General features: G+C 51.9%; 5 protein-coding genes across 5 annotated transcripts in view; 1 reads left to right on the top strand and 4 right to left on the bottom strand.

The window, feature by feature from the left end:
• Positions 1 to 1451: 1451 nt before the first annotated feature.
• On the bottom strand, positions 1452 to 2276 carry LOC116147145 (hemoglobin subunit alpha). Its single transcript, XM_031447781.2, has 3 exons — positions 2117 to 2276; positions 1816 to 2020; positions 1452 to 1676 (listed from the first exon to the last, which is right to left on the bottom strand). The coding sequence occupies exons 1-3, from the start codon at positions 2209 to 2211 to the stop codon at positions 1548 to 1550; spliced, it is 429 nt and encodes a 142-aa protein (XP_031303641.1). The 5' UTR covers positions 2212 to 2276; the 3' UTR covers positions 1452 to 1547.
• A 2970-nt stretch (positions 2277 to 5246) lies between these two features.
• On the bottom strand, positions 5247 to 6071 carry LOC105098414 (hemoglobin subunit alpha). The gene is made up of 3 exons (XM_010991086.3): positions 5912 to 6071; positions 5611 to 5815; positions 5247 to 5471 (listed from the first exon to the last, which is right to left on the bottom strand). Exons 1-3 carry the CDS (start codon positions 6004 to 6006, stop codon positions 5343 to 5345), a joined length of 429 nt encoding a protein of 142 aa, XP_010989388.1. The 5' UTR covers positions 6007 to 6071; the 3' UTR covers positions 5247 to 5342.
• A 1596-nt stretch (positions 6072 to 7667) lies between these two features.
• Positions 7668 to 8476, bottom strand: HBM (hemoglobin subunit mu). Its single transcript, XM_031447745.2, has 3 exons — positions 8324 to 8476; positions 7967 to 8171; positions 7668 to 7856 (listed from the first exon to the last, which is right to left on the bottom strand). Exons 1-3 carry the CDS (start codon positions 8413 to 8415, stop codon positions 7728 to 7730), a joined length of 426 nt encoding a protein of 141 aa, XP_031303605.1. The 5' UTR covers positions 8416 to 8476; the 3' UTR covers positions 7668 to 7727.
• Positions 8477 to 9134: 658 nt separating this feature from the next.
• Positions 9135 to 10363, bottom strand: LOC105098413 (hemoglobin subunit zeta). The gene is made up of 3 exons (XM_031447746.2): positions 10238 to 10363; positions 9477 to 9681; positions 9135 to 9369 (listed from the first exon to the last, which is right to left on the bottom strand). The coding sequence occupies exons 1-3, from the start codon at positions 10330 to 10332 to the stop codon at positions 9241 to 9243; spliced, it is 429 nt and encodes a 142-aa protein (XP_031303606.1). The 5' UTR covers positions 10333 to 10363; the 3' UTR covers positions 9135 to 9240.
• Positions 10364 to 12737: 2374 nt separating this feature from the next.
• The window catches only part of NPRL3 (NPR3 like, GATOR1 complex subunit), a 53644-nt gene continuing 47492 nt past the window's right edge, over positions 12738 to 18889 (top strand). Inside the window, exon 1 of the mRNA XM_064478230.1 lies at positions 12738 to 12831. Coding sequence (XP_064334300.1) covers positions 12798 to 12831 — 34 coding nt within the window. The 5' untranslated portion in view covers positions 12738 to 12797. The remainder of the gene's footprint in view (positions 12832 to 18889) is intronic.

The raw sequence follows: 18889 nt of genomic DNA, 5'->3' as shown, positions 1-18889 counted from the left end.
CTCCAAATAATAGCTAAACCTATGCGGCACTCATTCTGTGCTAGGCATCTCTATACAACTCCCCCCCTTTTTAAAATTGTGGTGAAATTCATATGACACAAAATTTACTGTCTTAGCCATTTTAAGGTGTACGATTGTATCTTTACCTTCACAATGTTGTGCAACCATCACCACTATTTAGTTCCAGAACTTTTTCATCATCCCAAATAGATGATGCAGTCAGTCCATAAGCCCTCCCCTCTGGCCTCTGGCAATCACCCGTCTGCTGTCTCTGTGGATTTGCCTGTTCTGGATATTTCATATAAATAGAATCCTGTAATATATGGTCTTCTGTGTCTAATTTCTTTTGCTTGGCATGTTTTTGAGGTTGTAGCATATATCAATACTTTATTGCTTTTTACAGCCAGATAACTTTCCCTTGTACGGATAGATCACATTTTGTTTGTCCACTCATCTGTTGATGGACATTGGGGTTGTTTCCACCTCTAGCCATGCCCTCATTTTTCCTAATAATAAAATAAGGAAGACTGCCACTTATTGGGAGCTCATACTGGGCCACTAGCTGGGCTAAAAGCACCACACACTGAGAGAGGGAATCTGCCACTACATTTTCTGAGGACGACACTTAGGCCCAGGGAAGAAAAGACACTGCTCTCATTTGGGAGTTTGATGACTGTCAGGACTGGGCACCTCAAGCCACAGGCATGAGGGGCATCCTTCATGAGGAGGACACATGTCTGAGTGCAGGTGGTCTGACCCTGGCTTCTGCTCTCCACTGAAGCGCTAGGGGTGAGTCAGTGGGCCTCATGGCGGGGCAGTGGATCCTGAGCTGAGCCCTAAAATCAGATCTTCAGACCCTCAATGGCCCAGTGATGTCCTTGTCTTCAGAGTGAATGTCCTGGGGCTGTACCAGGTGAAAGGAGCACCTTCAGGAAATTGTCTAGCCCTGGGATGGCATTGCTCACCCCTAATTTCCTCTTGACTGTGCCTATACATGGGAGGCATTTGATGGGGAGGGGGCACTCAGGGTGACTCTGAAGAAGTGTGATCTCTGTGTTGTCCCCACCACTCTACTCTGGAAGGAGCCCTGGGAGGGCTCTGAGGTCCTAGGGTGGGAGTCCACCAACTCTCAGCGCAAGTGTGTGCACCATAAAATATAGACAGAAAAAAAATCCATTAGGTGAGCAAACTCTAGTTGAATCTGCAAGGCTCTGGAATGAAATGCAGGAAGGGGTGAATGTACTCAGCAAAGCACTCCAGGGTGAGGGTGGGCACTGCCCAGAGAATCCCAGGAAGTGCTAGCAGGACCAGATCCATTTCCCTCCTCCCGTATTCCCCTTACCTCTCTTCCCCTGCAGAGTTCCTTGAGTTCCCAGAGTTCCTTGGTCTGTGACAAGAACCACCCCAACCCCAGCCCGGTTCACAGACACAGAGAATGAGGCTACAGAGGCTGCAGCCCACTCAGACTTTATTCAGAGTTCAGAAAGTGAGGGTGCCCAGAACACAGGAGGGCCCCGGGCAAGGGGAGGGACCGCCAAGGCTCCAGCTTAACGGTATTTGGAGGTCAGCACGGTGCTCACGTTGGCCAGGAACTTGTCCAGGGAGGCATGGACCGAGGGGGTGAAATCGCCAGGGTGGTGGGCCGCCACGGTCACCAGCAGGCAGTGGCTCAGGAGCTGCAGAGAGAAGGGGTGTCAGGGGGCGTGGGGCACGCTCCACCTCTGCAACCACACTGCATTCTCTGCCCTACTAGCCTGCTAGCGGGGACGCTGTGCCTTCCACCCCAGATCTCTCCCAGCCGACCCACAAGCTCACCTTGAAGTTGACTGGGTCCACACGCAGCTTGTGGGCATGCAGATCACTCAGAGCAGACAGGGCACTGGGCAGGTCGTCCAGGTGGTCCGCAGCCTTGGTCAGCGCATCGCCCACCTTCTTGCCATGGGCCTTGACCTGGGCGGAGCCGTGGCTCAGGTCAAAGTGGGGGAAGTAGGTCTTGGTGGTGGGGAAGCCCAGGAACATTCTGTGGGAAGAAGAGGTGAGAGAGCCGGGCTTAGGAGGGACAAGGACACGACGGGTGGTCCAGCCTTGAGTCCCAGCGGGGCAGGTGGGTGCTCACCTCTCCAGGGCCTCTGCGCCATATTCAGCAGCGTGGCCGCCAATCTTACCAAAGGCGGTCTTGACGTTGGTCTTATCCTTGGAAGACAGCACCATGATGGGTTTTTTTGTGAGTCTGGGTCAGGACCAGAAACGTGAAGGGCCGACAGTGCTCAAGGCTTTATGTCAGGGGCGCAAGGGGCACGCCCGTCCGCGCGGTGCTCATTGGCTGGCGGGGGCCGGTATGCGCAACTGGGACCGGACGGCAGGGGGCGCGCGGCGCACAGTCTGCGCCAGGCTGGGCCGCGAGTACTTGGCTCCCAGCTTAGACTCCCAAAGACCTGGCAGGGTTGTTTCTCCCTCCTGCCTAACGGCAGCTTCATACCCTCTACGTCCAACTACCCCGGAAGTGATATCCCCGCCCCACAGCGGGGGCTGGTTTGTGGAGCGGGATGGATACCCTCCCTTTCACCCTTTAGAGTCCCTGAGCTCCCTAGCACCAGGCTGCGCTCTCCTGAGGATAGAAAGGAGCAAATCAGTCCGTGCCACCCACCCTGGACGTAGGCTTGGGGCTTGGCGAAGCTGGACATTTTTAACTTGAGTAGAGTCAGTGAATGAATGGGCGATTGAGTGCGACTACTCCAGGGCAGAGACAAATTGCACATAGAACTTGCGCGCACCGCTCCCGTTTACTGAACAAATCCCTCCCCGAATCCCTCCTGCTCCCTTTCAGCCTTGGTTCTTCCAGTTCTCTTTCTTTCCATGAATGCTCTTTGGGTGCCACTGAGTGCCAGTCATGGAAGGAACAGATACCAAGGTATAGAATTTGCAGGGCTGAGTTGGAGTTCCTTCTTGAACCTGGAGTTCTCCAGGTTCAAGTTCCTTCTTCCAGGGTGGTTGTTGCTGCAGCCCAGGTCGGAGACTCACAGAGGCCAGTATCTCCTATTCGGGACCCCTGTGTGATGGTCTTTCTCTCCCTTTTGGCAAATGGTCCTGGTTCAGTGGCACCCCAGTCCCCCAAATTGCACCTGACACAAGATTGACTGACACAAGGTTGAACTGATAAATAAAGCAACTGGCTAAGCAAGACCTGAGCTTTCAGTCTAGTTAGGGATACAGACAGATCATCAGGAGATGATTTGGTCACATACCTTGTTAAAAGCCCTGAGGAGGCATGGCAGGAGTGAATGAGGCATTCAAGGATATCTTTCAGGGTTAGTGGACAAGTGATTGTCCCCGGGATAGTTGATGGGGGGAGCGGGGAGGGATGAAGTAAAACGTCAGACTTTGGTGAAGAGAACAGTGAGCAAGAAGTCATCGGTTTGTTTTTCCTGGGAGCTTGGAGAAAGACTTTGCTTTGGGGAGTGGGTGACTTGGGCATCCGTCAGCCTACCCTTCTGCCCACCTCCCCTCTCCCAAGACCTTCACTCAGGAATTGCCCAATGTGTCCAGGAGGAAGTGATGGTCAAATTGACTTGGACAAAGAGGAAAGCAGCTCAGAAAAGCCTTAGCAATGATCCCTTCTGCTACCTACACCCCACCCCCGCACCTGTCTCCACTCTTCTCATTTTGTTCCCAATGGGCCCTCCCCCCAGCTCCTTCCATTTTTCCTTCCTACCCTCCACCCTTTTCCTGATTCCATCTGCAGCCTCAGGCTCATCGTGGTTCTGAAGAACAACAGGATAAGACACTGGGGGCTTAGGGACACCAGAGCCCCACTCCCAGGCCTGGGACAAACCCTCTTGCATCCTAATCTAGTTCCCTGGCCCCTAAGCCCTTTTAAGACAAGACTTGAACATTCCTCAGCCAATGTCTTATACTTGCAATATGAGAAGACCTCCCACATATATATGAGGAAAAGACAAATGACTTATGAGAAGAATTGACCAAGGATTTGAACAGAAAATGAACAGAAATAGTAAAATGATCAATAAATCTATGAAATGAGGAGAACTGAATAAACTGGCCAAAGAGATGTAGAGTTCAGTGGGAAGGGCAGATTGAAGAAAAATACCTAAGATATAAGGATATTTTTGACAAAATAAAAGCACAGTTGTAGAGGCACTGTGTCCCTCTCAGCACAGGATAAGAGCTGATGGTCTCAGTCCCAAACTCCCAAACTTTTAACCACAGCTCTTTCTGCAGGGGTCAGGGGACAGGACAGAGGGACTCTCTCTCTCTCTCTCTCTCTCTAGTTTGAATAACACAGAAAAGATGTGCATGTGTGAAAAAATGGGTGGATTTTAATTTATATCATAAGTGTTTTTCTACATTTCAATAAAAGTGAATTGGGCTGTGGGACAGAGAAAGAGTGCACGGTGGAGAGTGGGGAATAAGTCCCCGGCTGCTCAGAGAGGCCCCCGTCCAGAAGGAAAGAGGTGAGCAGTGGCCGCATTGGGTTGCCCTGGATATGGGGGCTGGGCTGGAGGCACTGATGGAGTCCCTAAGGGCTGCAGAATGTGTGGGGTGTGCAAGGTTCCGGCGTGGAGTGCAGGGCAGCAGCGTGTGTGACAGGGGCCTTTCTGAAGGTTGCTCTGGGCGCCAAAGCAGAACTGCTGGGACACCCCGAGAGCCTTGGAAGAGAATGGGGTGGGATAGGCGGTGAGCTGGGGAAGGCAGGGCTGGGCACACAGTGAGCTCTTAATGTGCCTCCTGCACTGGAGCCAGGAACTCTGCGAAAGGCTTTAGCCAGCTCAGAGCTGCTCTTCTCCCCTGACTTCACCACCAACATACACACAGCAGACAGTTCCCGGAAGGATGCCTGGGGCTGTGACCCCTGTTCCAACCCACCTTCCCTCTGGGAGGAAGGCAGTGAAATCTCACAAAGATTGTCCACCTGCACCTGCATCTGCACCCAGACCAGCCTATTTTTGCTGTTTGTTTGTTTTGCTTTCTTTTATTTTGATCTAGATTGCACGTTTAAGGGGGATCAGTCAGAGGTTTCAAAAAAGGGTGGCCATTTGAGGACTCCCCACCTTGTGGAAAACCCTGGGAGTCTGCATCTCCCAGGACAGGAGCTGAGTTCAGCAAGCAGATTATGGGAAACATCAGCCTTAGCTTCCCTCCCTCTTCTGCCCTCCCGTTCTTTGCTGTTGAAAACCACCCCCAACCCCAGCCCGGTTCACAGACACAGAGAATGAGGCTACAGAGGCTGCAGCCCACTCAGACTTTATTCAGAGTTCAGAAAGTGAGGGTGCCCAGAACACAGGAGGGCCCCGGGCAAGGGGAGGGACCGCCAAGGCTCCAGCTTAACGGTATTTGGAGGTCAGCACGGTGCTCACGTTGGCCAGGAACTTGTCCAGGGAGGCATGGACCGAGGGGGTGAAATCGCCAGGGTGGTGGGCCGCCACGGTCACCAGCAGGCAGTGGCTCAGGAGCTGCAGAGAGAAGGGGTGTCAGGGGGCGTGGGGCACGCTCCACCTCTGCAACCACACTGCATTCTCTGCCCTACTAGCCTGCTAGCGGGGACGCTGTGCCTTCCACCCCAGATCTCTCCCAGCTGACCCACAAGCTCACCTTGAAGTTGACTGGGTCCACACGCAGCTTGTGGGCATGCAGATCACTCAGAGCCGACAGGGCACTGGGCAGGTCGTCCAGGTGGTCCGCAGCCTTGGTCAGCGCATCGCCCACCTTCTTGCCATGGGCCTTGACCTGGGCGGAGCCGTGGCTCAGGTCAAAGTGGGGGAAGTAGGTCTTGGTGGTGGGGAAGCCCAGGAACATTCTGTGGGAAGAAGAGGTGAGAGAGCCGGGCTTAGGAGGGACAAGGACACGACGGGTGGTCCAGCCTTGAGTCCCAGCGGGGCAGGTGGGTGCTCACCTCTCCAGGGCCTCTGCGCCATATTCAGCAGCGTGGCCGCCAATCTTACCAAAGGCGGTCTTGACGTTGGTCTTATCCTTGGAAGACAGCACCATGATGGGTTTTTTGTGAGTCTAGGTCAGGATCGGAAGTGTGCTGGCCCGGGAGCACTGTGAGCCTTTATGCCAGGGGTGCAAGGGGGCACGCCCACCAGCGCCATGCTCATTGGCTGGCGCTGAGCCAGGAAGTGCAGGACATGAAAGGTGATCTGAAGAGGGAGGGGTCCCGGGTGGGATCCCGCCCAGAGGCGGCCCTCATCCCCCTTTCCCCACCATCTCTGTCCTCCCGCCTAGGCTGAGATCCAGCTCTCTACGGTACCCTCTGTTCTCGCTCCTGTGGGCTTAGGAGCTCACACAGGTTTCTGAGTCACCCAAACCCACCAGACACCTGCATTTGTCCCCAGGTGGGGGTAGCCTGGAAGTGTCTATTTGCTTGTCTGGAAAGGGAGCACAATCTTTTCCGAGGGTGCAGGAGATAATGTGGAGGGGAGTCTTTTAAGCCTCCGATCCCCAATGGTGGGCAGGCCCTTTGAAGCAGAGCGGGTTAACAGGTGTCCACATGGACCCAGCGGGAGTACTGCGGAGCCAAAGTCAGGGCTGTTTCCAGCACAACACTTCAGAGTTGGTGGCTGACTGCTCGGCCCTGCACAGGCCTGATAACTCTCCTCATTCAAAGTTTGGAGAGCTCCCAGGGTTCTGCCCCTGTGTCCACAAAGTCTCAGGGTTGAGCACTAAGATTCTGTACCCATGCCCTGGAGTGGGGAGATTGATGGGGGTGGGCGAGGTGGAGTGAGGTGAGGTGTGCCTTAGCCAGCAAACCACAGAGACTGAGATGCAGCAGCAGGGCTGGGGTGGGGGTTGGGTGGCCATGGGCCTGTGGAGCACCAACCCTGCATTATGATCTCAAGTTATTTCAAAGACCCAGTGAAGTTGGTTTTTTTTTTCTTCCTGTGGGATGCTTTAGGCTTAGATCGCTTAGGGACATGCCTAGTATCACTCAGCACGTTGATGTGAATCAGGTTGGAAATCTCATCTGTCTGCTTGATTGTGGTGTTAGAGGGCTTCCTTCCTACCCTGACTCCCTGCCCCAGGAGATCCAGAGAAAGGGGCTAAACTTGGCACAGAGCAAAGCTACTGCAGATTGACCTTTGAAGGTAGGGGAGAAAATGGGAAAAGAAGAGAGGTAGGGTCTGAGGAGCCCTGGGCCATGAAATCTGTTTGACCTCAGGCCAGGAACTTCACATGGGGGCGTCTGTGTTAAAGAGTCGAAAACTGACACTTGCAGCTCCCAGGAGGTAGGGACAGAGGGAGATGCACAAACGTGTGAACGCAGAGGTGCTTTGCGGGAATGGTGTGGCACCGCTCGGGGGGCCGGATGCGAGTTGCAGCCGAAGACCCTGCCCACATCGAGCACCCACTCTACCCCAGCACGTTCCCCTGCCCCAGGAGAGCAACTGCTCTGTTCAAGCCTTTGGGTGTCCACACCCTATCTAGACCCCAGATTGTCAGCCCAGGAACTGTCCTCATTCAGGGTTTGGAGAATGCCCAGAGCCCTGCTCCTGGGCACCCCCCACTTCTCTTGTCAGCGAAGGTTCAGGGTTGATCCCTACAATTCGAGCCCTACAACTCTGAGAGGCTCCTTTGGGGAGCCAGAGCTTCTCTGCCCAGCAACAATGACGTCAGCTTGCCTGCTCCCCAAAGACCACACACTTGCAAGGTTCAGCGTTTTGAGGCCTGTTTATTGATGTCCTCAGACCTAGGTCCGCGGGGCACTGAACTCAGCGGTACTTCTCCGTCAGCACCACGGCTATGCCAGTCAGGAATTTATCCCACGCAGCCTGCATCTCCACAGTGAACTCGTCCTGGAGGTGGGAAGCCAGCACCACCTGGAAACACTGGATCAGCAGCTGCGGGGGAAGAGGTGGGTGAGAAGGGGTCTGTCCCCACCCATTCCTCCCGGAATGCCTCCCCGCCTCGGCTGTCTGTGCGAAGCCTGCCAAGTCCTGGGCTGGCTCACCGGGAAGTTGGTGGGGTCCACGCGCAGCACGTGTGCGTGCAGGTCGGCGAGCGGGCTCAGGGCGGCGCGCAGGTTGTCCACGTGTCGCACGGCCACGCCCACCGCCTCGAGCATGCGTTGTCCGTGGTTCAGCAGCAGCACCTCGTCGGGGCAGTCGCCCAGGTGCTTGAAGTAGGTCTTAGTGTTGGGGTACACCGCGAAGAGCCTACAGGAGCAGGAGGTGAGTGGGGAGGGTGGCCCTTGCACGCCAGCACGGCCCAGACCCCGGGAAACCTGGGTCAAACGCGCCGCACGCCACCAAACCCAACACTCCAGTCTCCGCCTCGCTGAGATCTTGGAGACCCCGCCCCAACCCACCTGAGCAGCAGCTCCGCCCCGAAGGGCGCCTCGTGGCCGGCGATCAGGTCCCAGACCTGTGCGATATGGGCGCGCTCTTGGGCGCTGAGCATGGCGCTGGCGTGACGTGTTCTGGGGGCCGCGCCCGCCGTCCCGGCCTCCTTATAGCAACTCCTCCCTCCCAGCGCCCCGCCCGCCCTTATCTGCGGGAGCGCGGCAGGAATGGAGACCCTGCGACTGCATGGGGAAACATGGCCAGTCCAGGTCCCCACCGCCGCGAAGGCCACAGTTTCTGGGTTCCCTGGGTCACTGGCACTGAATCACGCCGTATGTGGGGAACTTTGCTGCAGATTTTAGGGAGATTTGCAATTATTCCTCTGAGGGCAGTTACTGCTCCGCTAGGAGGGAGCTGATGGAGGAATTGGGAGAGATTCCGGGGCAGGGAACCTCCTTTTCCCGAGGGGCCAGGAAGCATCAGTGGTCCCTACCGCGCATAAGCCATAAAAACAGGCTTTCAGGAAAAGTCCCCTGAGTCCTGACACATATCCAACACGCTGAGCGAAGCAACAAACTTTGCGCAATTTGGGAAGCAGGAGAGAGGCCCAAACGCAGGTCTGACTAGAGAAAACGGCATGGGCAGACCTGGGGCTGAACTGCTCCCTCCGGCTGCGACCCTGGGGTCCGCACGACCAAGGACAGCCCCAAAGCACCGTTAGAGTGGCCTCCAGGCCAGGGGTGACATTAGGATCGGCCGCGTTCCTGCCAAGCCCCCATTCCGTCCCTCACATTCTCTGATCTTTGCCCCAACACTGAGAACGCAGGACCCAGCTCACTCTATCCTCATCCATTTATTGGGGAGTCCCGGTTGGAATTGTAGGGTTCAAAGGAAGGGGAGGAGTCGAAGCCCGTCCTGGGGATCCAGCCGCTGCGCGCAGCCCTCAGCGGTACTTCTCTGTCAGAACGCGGGACACGGTGGACAGGAACTTGTCCCAGGCGGCGTGGGCGTCGGCCGTGAAGTCAGCGGGGAAGTGGGAGGCCACGGTGACCAGCAGGCAGTGGGACAGGAGCTGGGGCGGAAAGGGAGGGAGGCTCAGGGCGCGGGCCCCGGGCGCCTTCCGCCCAGACCCCGCCCCGCCTCGGTCGGGCCCCGCCAGGACCCCAGCCCCGCGCCCACCTTGAAGTTGACCGGGTCCACGCGCAAGACGTAGGCGTGCAGCTCGCTGAGCTTGGACAGAGCGCCCGCCACGTTGTCGATGCTCTTGACTGCGTCGCCCAAGGCGGCCAGCACCTTGGAGCCGTGCGCGCGCAGCTGCGCGGAGCCTGGATGCAGGTCGAAGTGCGGGAAGTAGGTCTTGGTCTGCGGGAAGCTGGAGAAGAGCCTGCGGGGGGGCGGCGGGGGTGAGGCGAGGTCGGGACGGCACTGCCCCAGGACGCGACGGTCCAGGCGCCGACCCAGCGTTCTGGACACGTGGTATTTTCACGCAGTGTATTAAAACATCAATATTAACGCAAAAACCCACGTAGACCGAAATATGCAAAGTTCAGGTAAAGGCAGGATGAGTACTGCTGACTTTTCCTGTTGCCCCAGGCTCCAGTATGGCCCCGGTACTATCTCACTCACCCTCACCGCCCCATCGTTCCCACGTTCCTTCCTTCTTCACCCGTTCACTCACTCACTCACTCACTCACTCACTCACTCATTCATTCATTCAACAGGTGTTTGTGGAGACCTGGGTGCTGGACCTGGAGAGACACAGCCCTACAGTCATCTCCCCTCCGAGTTCACCTCCTCTTCCTGCTTACCGGCCACCATCCCCTGTCCTCACCACTGACTGCACCTCCCTGTCCCCTCCTCACTGACCGCTGTCCTTACTGTCCTCTCCTCTCTGGCCCACAGTCACCTGCCCGGGTACATCCAGCCCAGCTGGCACTCACCTTTCCAAGGCCTCCATGCCAATGACGTCCGCCTGTGTGGCGATCTTGCCCCACATGGACACAACGATGGTCCTCTCAGCCTTGGTCAGAGACATGGTGGCGGCTGACCCAGAGCTAGGTGTGCTCAGAACTGGCCTCCATGGTGCTCGGCCCCCAGGGTCCCCTTATATACCTGAAGCCAGGGTGGGGGCCAGGCTGTGGTCATCACTGGGAGAGGGGAGGGGGTTTGGGTGGTGGGGCCTCTTATCAGATGCAGTGACAATGGGCAGTCAGGCCTGGTGGGCCTGGTGGGGTGAGGGGCTATCACTCTGGCCTCCCCTGCAGAGCCACAGCCAGAGCCCATGTTGCAGGGAGATAGGGGCCCAGGCCTGGGTCAAGGGTCCATGTATCAGGCTAGCCCAGAGACTGGACTCTGTAATGATTATCCCCCGGCCTCCCTGGCCTTGCGATAGAAGGATGACCTGGAAGGCATCAGGCCGTCACAGAAGCACTCTCTGTTTCTTACCTTAAGGGGCAGTATTCCCACCTGATGAAAAAACTGAGGCCCATAGAGGGACACCGAGGCCAGGTGTCACAGGGTGTGAGCCCAACTATAGCTTCAGATCCTCTCGCACCTCTGCTGTGTAGCCCTCTCCTTACCCAGATAAAGTTCCATCTGAGGTTCTCCACCACCCATAAGTCAAGTCCCCCAGTAGCCTGGTGGGTGCCCGAGGGGAGGAGGCTGGCCTCTTCACGCAAAGCCTGGGGTCTCAGGAGACCTCAGTCCTACCTGTCACATTCTCATCACACCCTTTGCAGACCTCTTCTGCTTTATGTATTTGTATCCTTTACCGTCTTGGCTTATTCCCTCCTCCTCCCGCAAGGTGACCATTCTAGTGTGCTTGATGTATTCCTTTTAGTTAGTATGTGTTCTTGCAAAGGGTCCGTTTTTATGTATTTTTAAGTTCAACAGATTATAGCCTGATTAAAATGTTTTAATTATGATAAACATTCCTCACATCTTTTTCAAAATACAGGATTTTTTAATAAGAAGGGAGAAAACAGGACACATTACATGACAATGTTTTTTATTTTTGTTTATCCTATTTTATTTTTACTTTTTAGTGGAGGTACTGGGGATTGAACCCAGGACCTCATGCATGCTAAGCATGCACTCTACTACTGAGCTATTACCCCCTCCATGATAAGGTTTCTATTTATTTATTTTAAAATTTTTATTTTACTTTTTTTGAGGGGGGAGGTACTTAGATTTATTCATTTATTTATTTTTAGAGAAGGTACTGGGGATTGAACCCAGAACTTCAAGCATGCTAAACATTCACTCTACCACTTGAGCTATAACCTCCCTCCAATAATGTTCTTTTAAATAGAAGGAAGGCATAGATAGAACAGCACCAAACTGGTAATGACAATGATCCATCAGTGATGGGGGTTACTGTAACTCTGATTGGTTTTTGCCTGTGTTTTCATTGGGCTTCCATGCTGAGCACACTCTGCTGTAACCATTCGTTCCATGAGGTGGGAGCTGAGCTGTGGGTTGCCTTGGACCCTGCCCTGGTCTCTGTTTCTGAGCCAAGAGTTTGCAGACCAATCTGAGAGCCCAGGCCTTGGTCCCGTGGGGTGACTCCTCTGGTCACATACCCCCATCCACCTGCCAGCTGCGCAGAGGAAGCACCCAGAGGTGCTCAGAGAAAGAGGCTGGCCTCCATCGACAGCTCTGTTCCTGGACGGAGCCAGTGTTCACAGCGTGGTCCAGGTTCCACACAGCCTGGCCGACATGCAGCACTGGGACTCCTCTCTGTCTGTGGGAATATGTGTAGGGGCACTGTTTCTATTTGCTGTTGAGGTTGAGCATTTTCCTGCATGATGATTAGAATCTATTTGTTCCTTTTACAGATAACTGAACTCAGAATGTACTTCTGTAAATTTTTGCATTCTTTTTTATTGAAGTATCGTCAATTTACAGTGTTGTGTGTAATTGGTTTTATGTATACACACACCATCAATCTCCAAACACACACACTATTTACATACACTATTTTCATACACTCAAGCTTTTCTTTCTACATTTTATTTAACACATTTGGTGAATGTATTTCAATGAACGTTATTTAACATTTACAAATTAAACCCATCAATTATAATAGCTATCCTGGCAAAAGCATAGCTTAAAAAATGAAAGTTCCCTTCTCACCGCCTCCCCACTTCCAAGGACACTCCAGTAGATTACTGTGTTCATGAAACAACCCAAACTATGTCCGAGAGTCCTCAGGGCACTGTGGTTTTCTCCCCTCTGGCTGCAGTGGGGACCAGTTAGCATCTCATCCTCAGAGGCTCTCTGTTCACACAAACAGTATACACTCCTTTTAGACCTTTCGAGGAAGAACACAGACTCTGTGGAGGAGAGAAAAATCACCACTTTTGCCCGAGTCATCACTGACATGTCTGGGTTCTCTTTCTTTAGCTGAGTCACCTTGAAAATGCAGCTTCATGAAATGATTTTTCTTCACTTCGCCATCGGTCTCTCACTCAGCAAGTGTGTGCCTGTCATGTCTGCTTGATGGAGAACCTGAGCCCACCGCCTGCAGGGGAAGGTAAATCTGAAACCTAGACTTGGTGATCTGCAAAGCAGGTTCCTGAGTCTCACTGTGGGTGCCCTTCAAGCCCGGGTGCTGCCGTGGTCACTGTGAGGATGTCTGAGGTCCAGCAGAAACAGTTTCCACATCCAGTTCAGCCTCCAGGTTGGGGACGAGACGGCACCACAGGAGACTGACCCCCACCTTGGAAATTCCTCCCCAAGGGGGTCCCCCAGCCAGGATGGAGGTTTCAGGTGTGTGGAGGGGTGGAATGAACTGTGGAGGGGAGTAGCATGTGGAGATCCAGCACCAGTAAACCAGCCTGGGTTAGAACAGGTGAGGGACCCCAGCCCCCAGAGGTTCAGGCAGGGGCAGGGGGCTGTGATGTAAGAGGGGCTGGATGAGCCCAGGGAGGGCCTGAGGGCAGAAGATAAGGACTATTCCTGAGTTCTGGGGGGCTGGGGGCAGGTAGCCCCCCTCCTTCTGTGCGCTGGGGCCTCCGGTGAGCCTCCTCCACCCGCAAGCCCGACCCAAGCAGCCTCTCAGCCTCTCCAACTGTCTTCCTCTCTTTCTTTTTTCTCCTGGAGAGTGAGGCTTGTGTCCTGACCCCACCAACCTGAGCTGAGGTCACTGCTTTTAATGTGGGGTGTCCTGGCTCAGTCCCCATGCTCTCTCTCTGTCTGCCCTTAGTCCACCGGGCTGCACTAACCTCCGCCAGTGCCCTGGAGACTTCTGACAGTGTCTCCCTGACCCAGGCTCCTACCCAGGGAGTATTTCAGCCTCACCTCCCTACTCTTGCCCCTCCCCTGCCTCCAGTGATGGCAGCACCATTCTCCCTTCTGAAGGCTCAGGCCAGCGACCACAGTCCACCTGGACCCTCCACTCTCCCCTCCATGGCTTTTGGTCCTCAGTGAAGGAAAGCTCCCTGCCCCCCCCAGCTCTGCCTCCACCCTCTGTCCTCCTCCATCCACCTGGGACCTCCCCTCTGAAGGGGCTCCCCAATATTGTCACTCCCTCAAACATCACTGTCACTAGATCCACACTGACCCCCCCATTTAAAATGACACAAATCAACTTATTTACAAGATAGAAAAAGACTCATAGGCATGGAAAACAAACTTACGGTTACCAGCAGGGAAGGGGAGCAAGAGGAATAAATTGGGAGTTCAGGATTTTCAGACACACTATTGTATATGAAATAGATAAACAACAAAGTCCTACTGTGTAGCACAGGGAACTATATTCAATGGAACTATATTCACAATGAAAAAGAATATATACGAGTATATGTATAACGGAATCAGTATGCTGTACACCAGAAACTAACACAACATTGTAAATCAACTATACTTCAATTAAAAAATCCGAAGATCCGAAATATAAAACCATTCCTGATCCATAAAAAAATCACACCACCCCTCACCCCCGTCTGTCTAATCTCCCATCTACTGTACTTTCCTTTTTTCCACAGAAAAATGTTTGTGTTTTTTATTCACTAGAATGCAAGCTCAGGAGAGCAGGGAATTTTCGTTTTGTTCACTGGTCTATTGCAAGCATCCCAAACAGCCAGGAGCCCAGGGCCAGCTCCCCTAGAGTACCTGCTGAGTGAATCGGTGGTCCTTGTGCTTCAGCCCCATGGAGTGTAATGACCACCTTCTCCCTGAGCTAGTGGTCCTAACTGCCCTGCCTCCTGGATGCCAAACTCAGGGCCGGGAGCCCAGGAATGCTGGTCATTACCTGCCCGATGGTGGACGAGGAGGCTGGCTCCCATCTCCATGGAGCTGATGGTGCACCTGGCCATTCAGATTCACCAGCACAAACAGGTGCCAATTCTTTGGAACCTGAAAGGTTCTTGGGGTTACCTGGGACATGGGGAATCTGAGGCCTAGAGGGAGGAGAGGCCGGCCATGGTCACCAAGCCCACTGGCAGCAGGGCCAGGGCCTTCGGAGAGCAACTCTGGGGACCCAGGCTTCTCCTGCCTCCCCTTCTGCCCCTGGGGGAAACTGCCAGGCACATGGGCCCACATCCCGCCACACACTCTTGGGCAGCACTCCCTCTGGTCAGAGTCACCACTGGAGAAGGGGGCCCACCTTGGGTGTCTCCCCTGGGACTGAGTCTCTGCAGCCCCGACCAGACCCTAAAGGCAGGTGAGTGGCAGGGGTCGCCTCGGGCAGGCTTTCGAACTTCATGGATGATGTGTGACCACCTGCCTGGGGCCAGGCCAGCTCTAACAGCTGGGGACCCCACAGGGGCCTGTGGGAACGTCTGCTCTCTGCTGAGGAAACCATGCAGCACAGAGTGAGTGCAGTCAGCAAACACACTTGGAGAAGAAGGGCCACCCCTGCCGGGCTCCTTCTGTGGAGCCTGTCTCCTGTGGAGCATGAAGGTAAACCCTGCCGCCTGTGACTGTGCTGCTGCAGACAAAGGAGAACCCTGTTCAAACAGAGGAAACAGGAATCATTCTTACTGCAGGCATAACCAGACATCCCTAATCCTGGCTGATGTGAATAATGGCTGCTTCTCTGCCAATCGTAGCACCTCTCATCTTCTGGATAAGAGTTAATATACTCAATCATAGGATTACTCCCTCCTCTTGGCAGCATCCAGTCCAGAGTGAAGCCCTGCTTATTTGAGTCCAGGCTCAGCCCTCTAACTCAGACACCCACGGTCCCCCGTGGCGGGTGGTCTTCTCCACGACAGTGAGTTAACAGACTCAACTCTGACTACAGGAATCTCTGGCTAGAGGGCATTGACATCGGAAAGGAAAAGGCAGGGAAGCATTGTGGTTGGAGCTGAGAGGTGTTTCACTTTTAGATAAGGCAGTGGGGGAAGATATCACTGGGATGGTAAATTTGAGCAAGTATTTGAAGGAACAGGGAGAATAAACCATGAGATGTTTGGGGAGGAGTGTGAGTGGCAAGTGGAGGGGACAGCAAGGACAGAGGCCCTGAGAGGGGCCATGCTTCCATCGTTCAGGTGAGAACAGGAGGCCAATGACTGGTGCGGAGTGAATGAGGGTGAGCGGAGCAACGCTTGAGGTCCGATCTCATAGTTCAAGAATAGTATTGTGATCGCTGGTGGTCCTGCCACTTGGATCCTGCAATCGTTAACGCTCGCTATGTTTGCTTTGTCAGTATGTACAGGGATGTATCTAAATGTGCTTTATTTTTAGTCTGAACACCATGGAAGGGTGAGGTGGCATCATGCAATTTGTCTCTACATGTACCTCAGCATGGGTCTCCGAGCATAAACGGCCATGAATCTGTTGCCAATCTAAGTGAACTAACAACTTTCCTTTGCCTCAAAATTCCTTATTCATCCCCCAAAGTTGGTCAATTTGTTCAAATTGGGATCTGACTCAGGTTCACACATAGCATTCAGTTGTCTCTTTATTCTCCTATTCCAGAGGCTCTCCACCCCAGAGCCACATTTTCCCCATACCTATGACTCTCTGAACAGTCCAGACCAGCTGACTTGAAGAATGGTCCACATTTTGGATTGCTTCGGTGGTTTCCTTGAAGTGTTATTTAGCTAGTTACTTTATCCATGTGTTTCCTGTACACTAGATGTCAGAGCTAAAGGCTTGATTGGATCAGGTTAAAATGTGTCAGTGATGAACAGGCAACCCAGAGCCGGGGAGAGAATATTTGCAAACCGTCTGTCTGGTAAAGAACTGTGTCAAGAACATAGAGATAACCCTTATCACTCAGCAGCAAAAATACAAATAACCCCATTAAAAAGTGGACAAATTTGACACAACATTGTAAAATGATTATAAATCAATAAAAAATGTTAAAAAAAAGTGGACAAAGAACTTGAATAAACTTTACCCCCAAAGAAGTCTATGAATAGCACATGAAAAGACACCCAGCTTCCTTACTCATTCAGAAATGCAAATCAAAACCCTGATAAGGTACCACTTCACATCCAGTAGGACAGCCATAACAGTAATTTAAAAAGCAAAAGAGCAAGAGTTGGCGAGAATGTGGAGAAGCTGGAACCCTCATACATGGCTGCTGGGAATGTAAAATATAGCAGCCATTGTGGAAAACAGTTTGGTGGTTCCTCAGTATATTAAACATTGTTAGTGTATGGCCAAGCAATTCCACTCCTATGTGTATACATCCAAACTTTTGAAAATATACATCCACACCAAAACTTATACAAGAATTTTCGCAGCAATCCCCTGGCCCCCAGGGCCACACAGCCAGCTGCCCCAGGCCCCAGCCCCACCCACCAGTGGGCAGCAGCCTCCATGTGAGGCAAGGCCTGGCAGCCAACCTGATCTGGGGCCACCCCACCTACCAACACACCCACAGTAGTTGGCCCCCCACAACAGAAGGGCCCACACAGTTCATGCAGGGGGCAACCCTAGGGCATATAGCTCTGGTGATCAGAGGGGAGTGCATTGCTGGGACACACAGGACATCTCTGATATAAGGCCACTCCATCAAGATTGGGAAATGTAACCAACCTACCTAATACATAGAAATAAAAACAGAGAATTAGGCAAAATGACATGATGGAGGACTATGTTCCAAATAAAGGGACAAGATAAAACCCCAGAAGAAGAACTAAGCAAGTGGAGATAAGCAGTCTGCCCAATAAAGAGTTCAAGGTAATGATCATAAAGATGCTCAATGAACTCAAGAGAAATAGGGATGAACAGAGTGAGAAGTTTAACACAGAGTTAGAAAATATACAGAAGAACCAAAGAGAGCTGAAGAATACAGTAACTGAAAAAAATACAGTAGAAGGAATCAACAGTAGATTAGATGATACAGAGGAATGGATTGGTGAGCTGGAAGACAGAGTAGTGGATATCACCCAGACCGAACAGAAAAAAGAATTTAAAAAAAAATGAGGACAGCTTTAGAGTTCTCTGGGACAACATCAAGTGTATTATTATTCACATTATAGGGATCCCAAAAGAAAAGAGAGAGAAAGAGTAAGAGGATTTTTTTGAAGAAATAATAGCTGGAAACTTCCCTGACTTGGGAAAGGAAACAGAAAGCCCAGAGACTCCCAAACCACACAAACCTAAATAGGTCCACCCACACCAAGACACACTGTAGTTAATATGGCAAAAATTGAAGATAAAGAGAAACTCTCAAAAGCAGCGAGAGAAAAGTATCCAGTTTCATAGATGGGACCTCCCATAAAACCATCAGCTGATTTTTCAGTGGAAACTCTGCAGGCCAGGAGAGAGTGGAACCATATATTTAAAATGATGAAAGTAAAAAAGCTACAACCAAGAATACTCTACCCAGCAAGGCTATCATTTGAAGCAGAGATATAGAGCCTTATAGACAAGCAAAACCTAAAAGATTTCAGCACCACTAAACCAGTTTTACAAGAAATGTTAAAGGGGTTTATCTAAGAAGAAAAGAAAGGACCACAAGTAGAAATATGAAAATTATGAAAGGAAAAACTTCTTTGGTAAAGGCAAAAATACAAAAAAGGTAATAGATCATTTATAAAGACCACTTATAAAGCTAGCAGGAAGGTTAAAAGACAGAAGTAGTAAAATTATCCATTTCCATGATAAATAGTTAAGGAAATGAAACAGAAAGATTTCAAAAACATTAAATGTTAGGAGTAAAAATGCGGAGTTGTTAGAATGCACTTGAACTTAAGAGATCATCAACTTAAATAATTGTGTGTATGTTTTATACACACAATTTTATATATATATATATATATAAAACAAGCAAAAGTCTAGAACCAGATACCTTCATGAGTGAATTCTACCACATATTTAAGGAAGAGTCAAACCCATCCCTCTCAAACTATTTCAGAGAATTTAAGAGGATGGTTCTGGACTCATTCTATGAGGCCAGAATCACCATAGTACCAAACCCAGACAACGATATCACAAAAAAGAAAATTACTACACTGGAAATTGACACAACATTGTAAAATGACTGTAACTCAAAAAAAAAAGTTAAAAAAAAGAGAAAATTACAGGCCAGTATCACTGATGAACATAGATGGAAAAATCCCCAACAAACTTAGCAAACCAAATTCAACAATACATTAAAAGGATCGTACTCCATGATTAAGTGGGATTTACCC

This window comes from Camelus dromedarius, chromosome 24, assembly GCF_036321535.1.
Source record: "Camelus dromedarius isolate mCamDro1 chromosome 24, mCamDro1.pat, whole genome shotgun sequence".
Lineage (NCBI taxonomy): Eukaryota > Metazoa > Chordata > Mammalia > Artiodactyla > Camelidae > Camelus > Camelus dromedarius.
The sequence above is the reverse complement of the archived record's forward strand: the minus strand, read 5'-3'. Positions and strand labels throughout refer to the sequence as shown.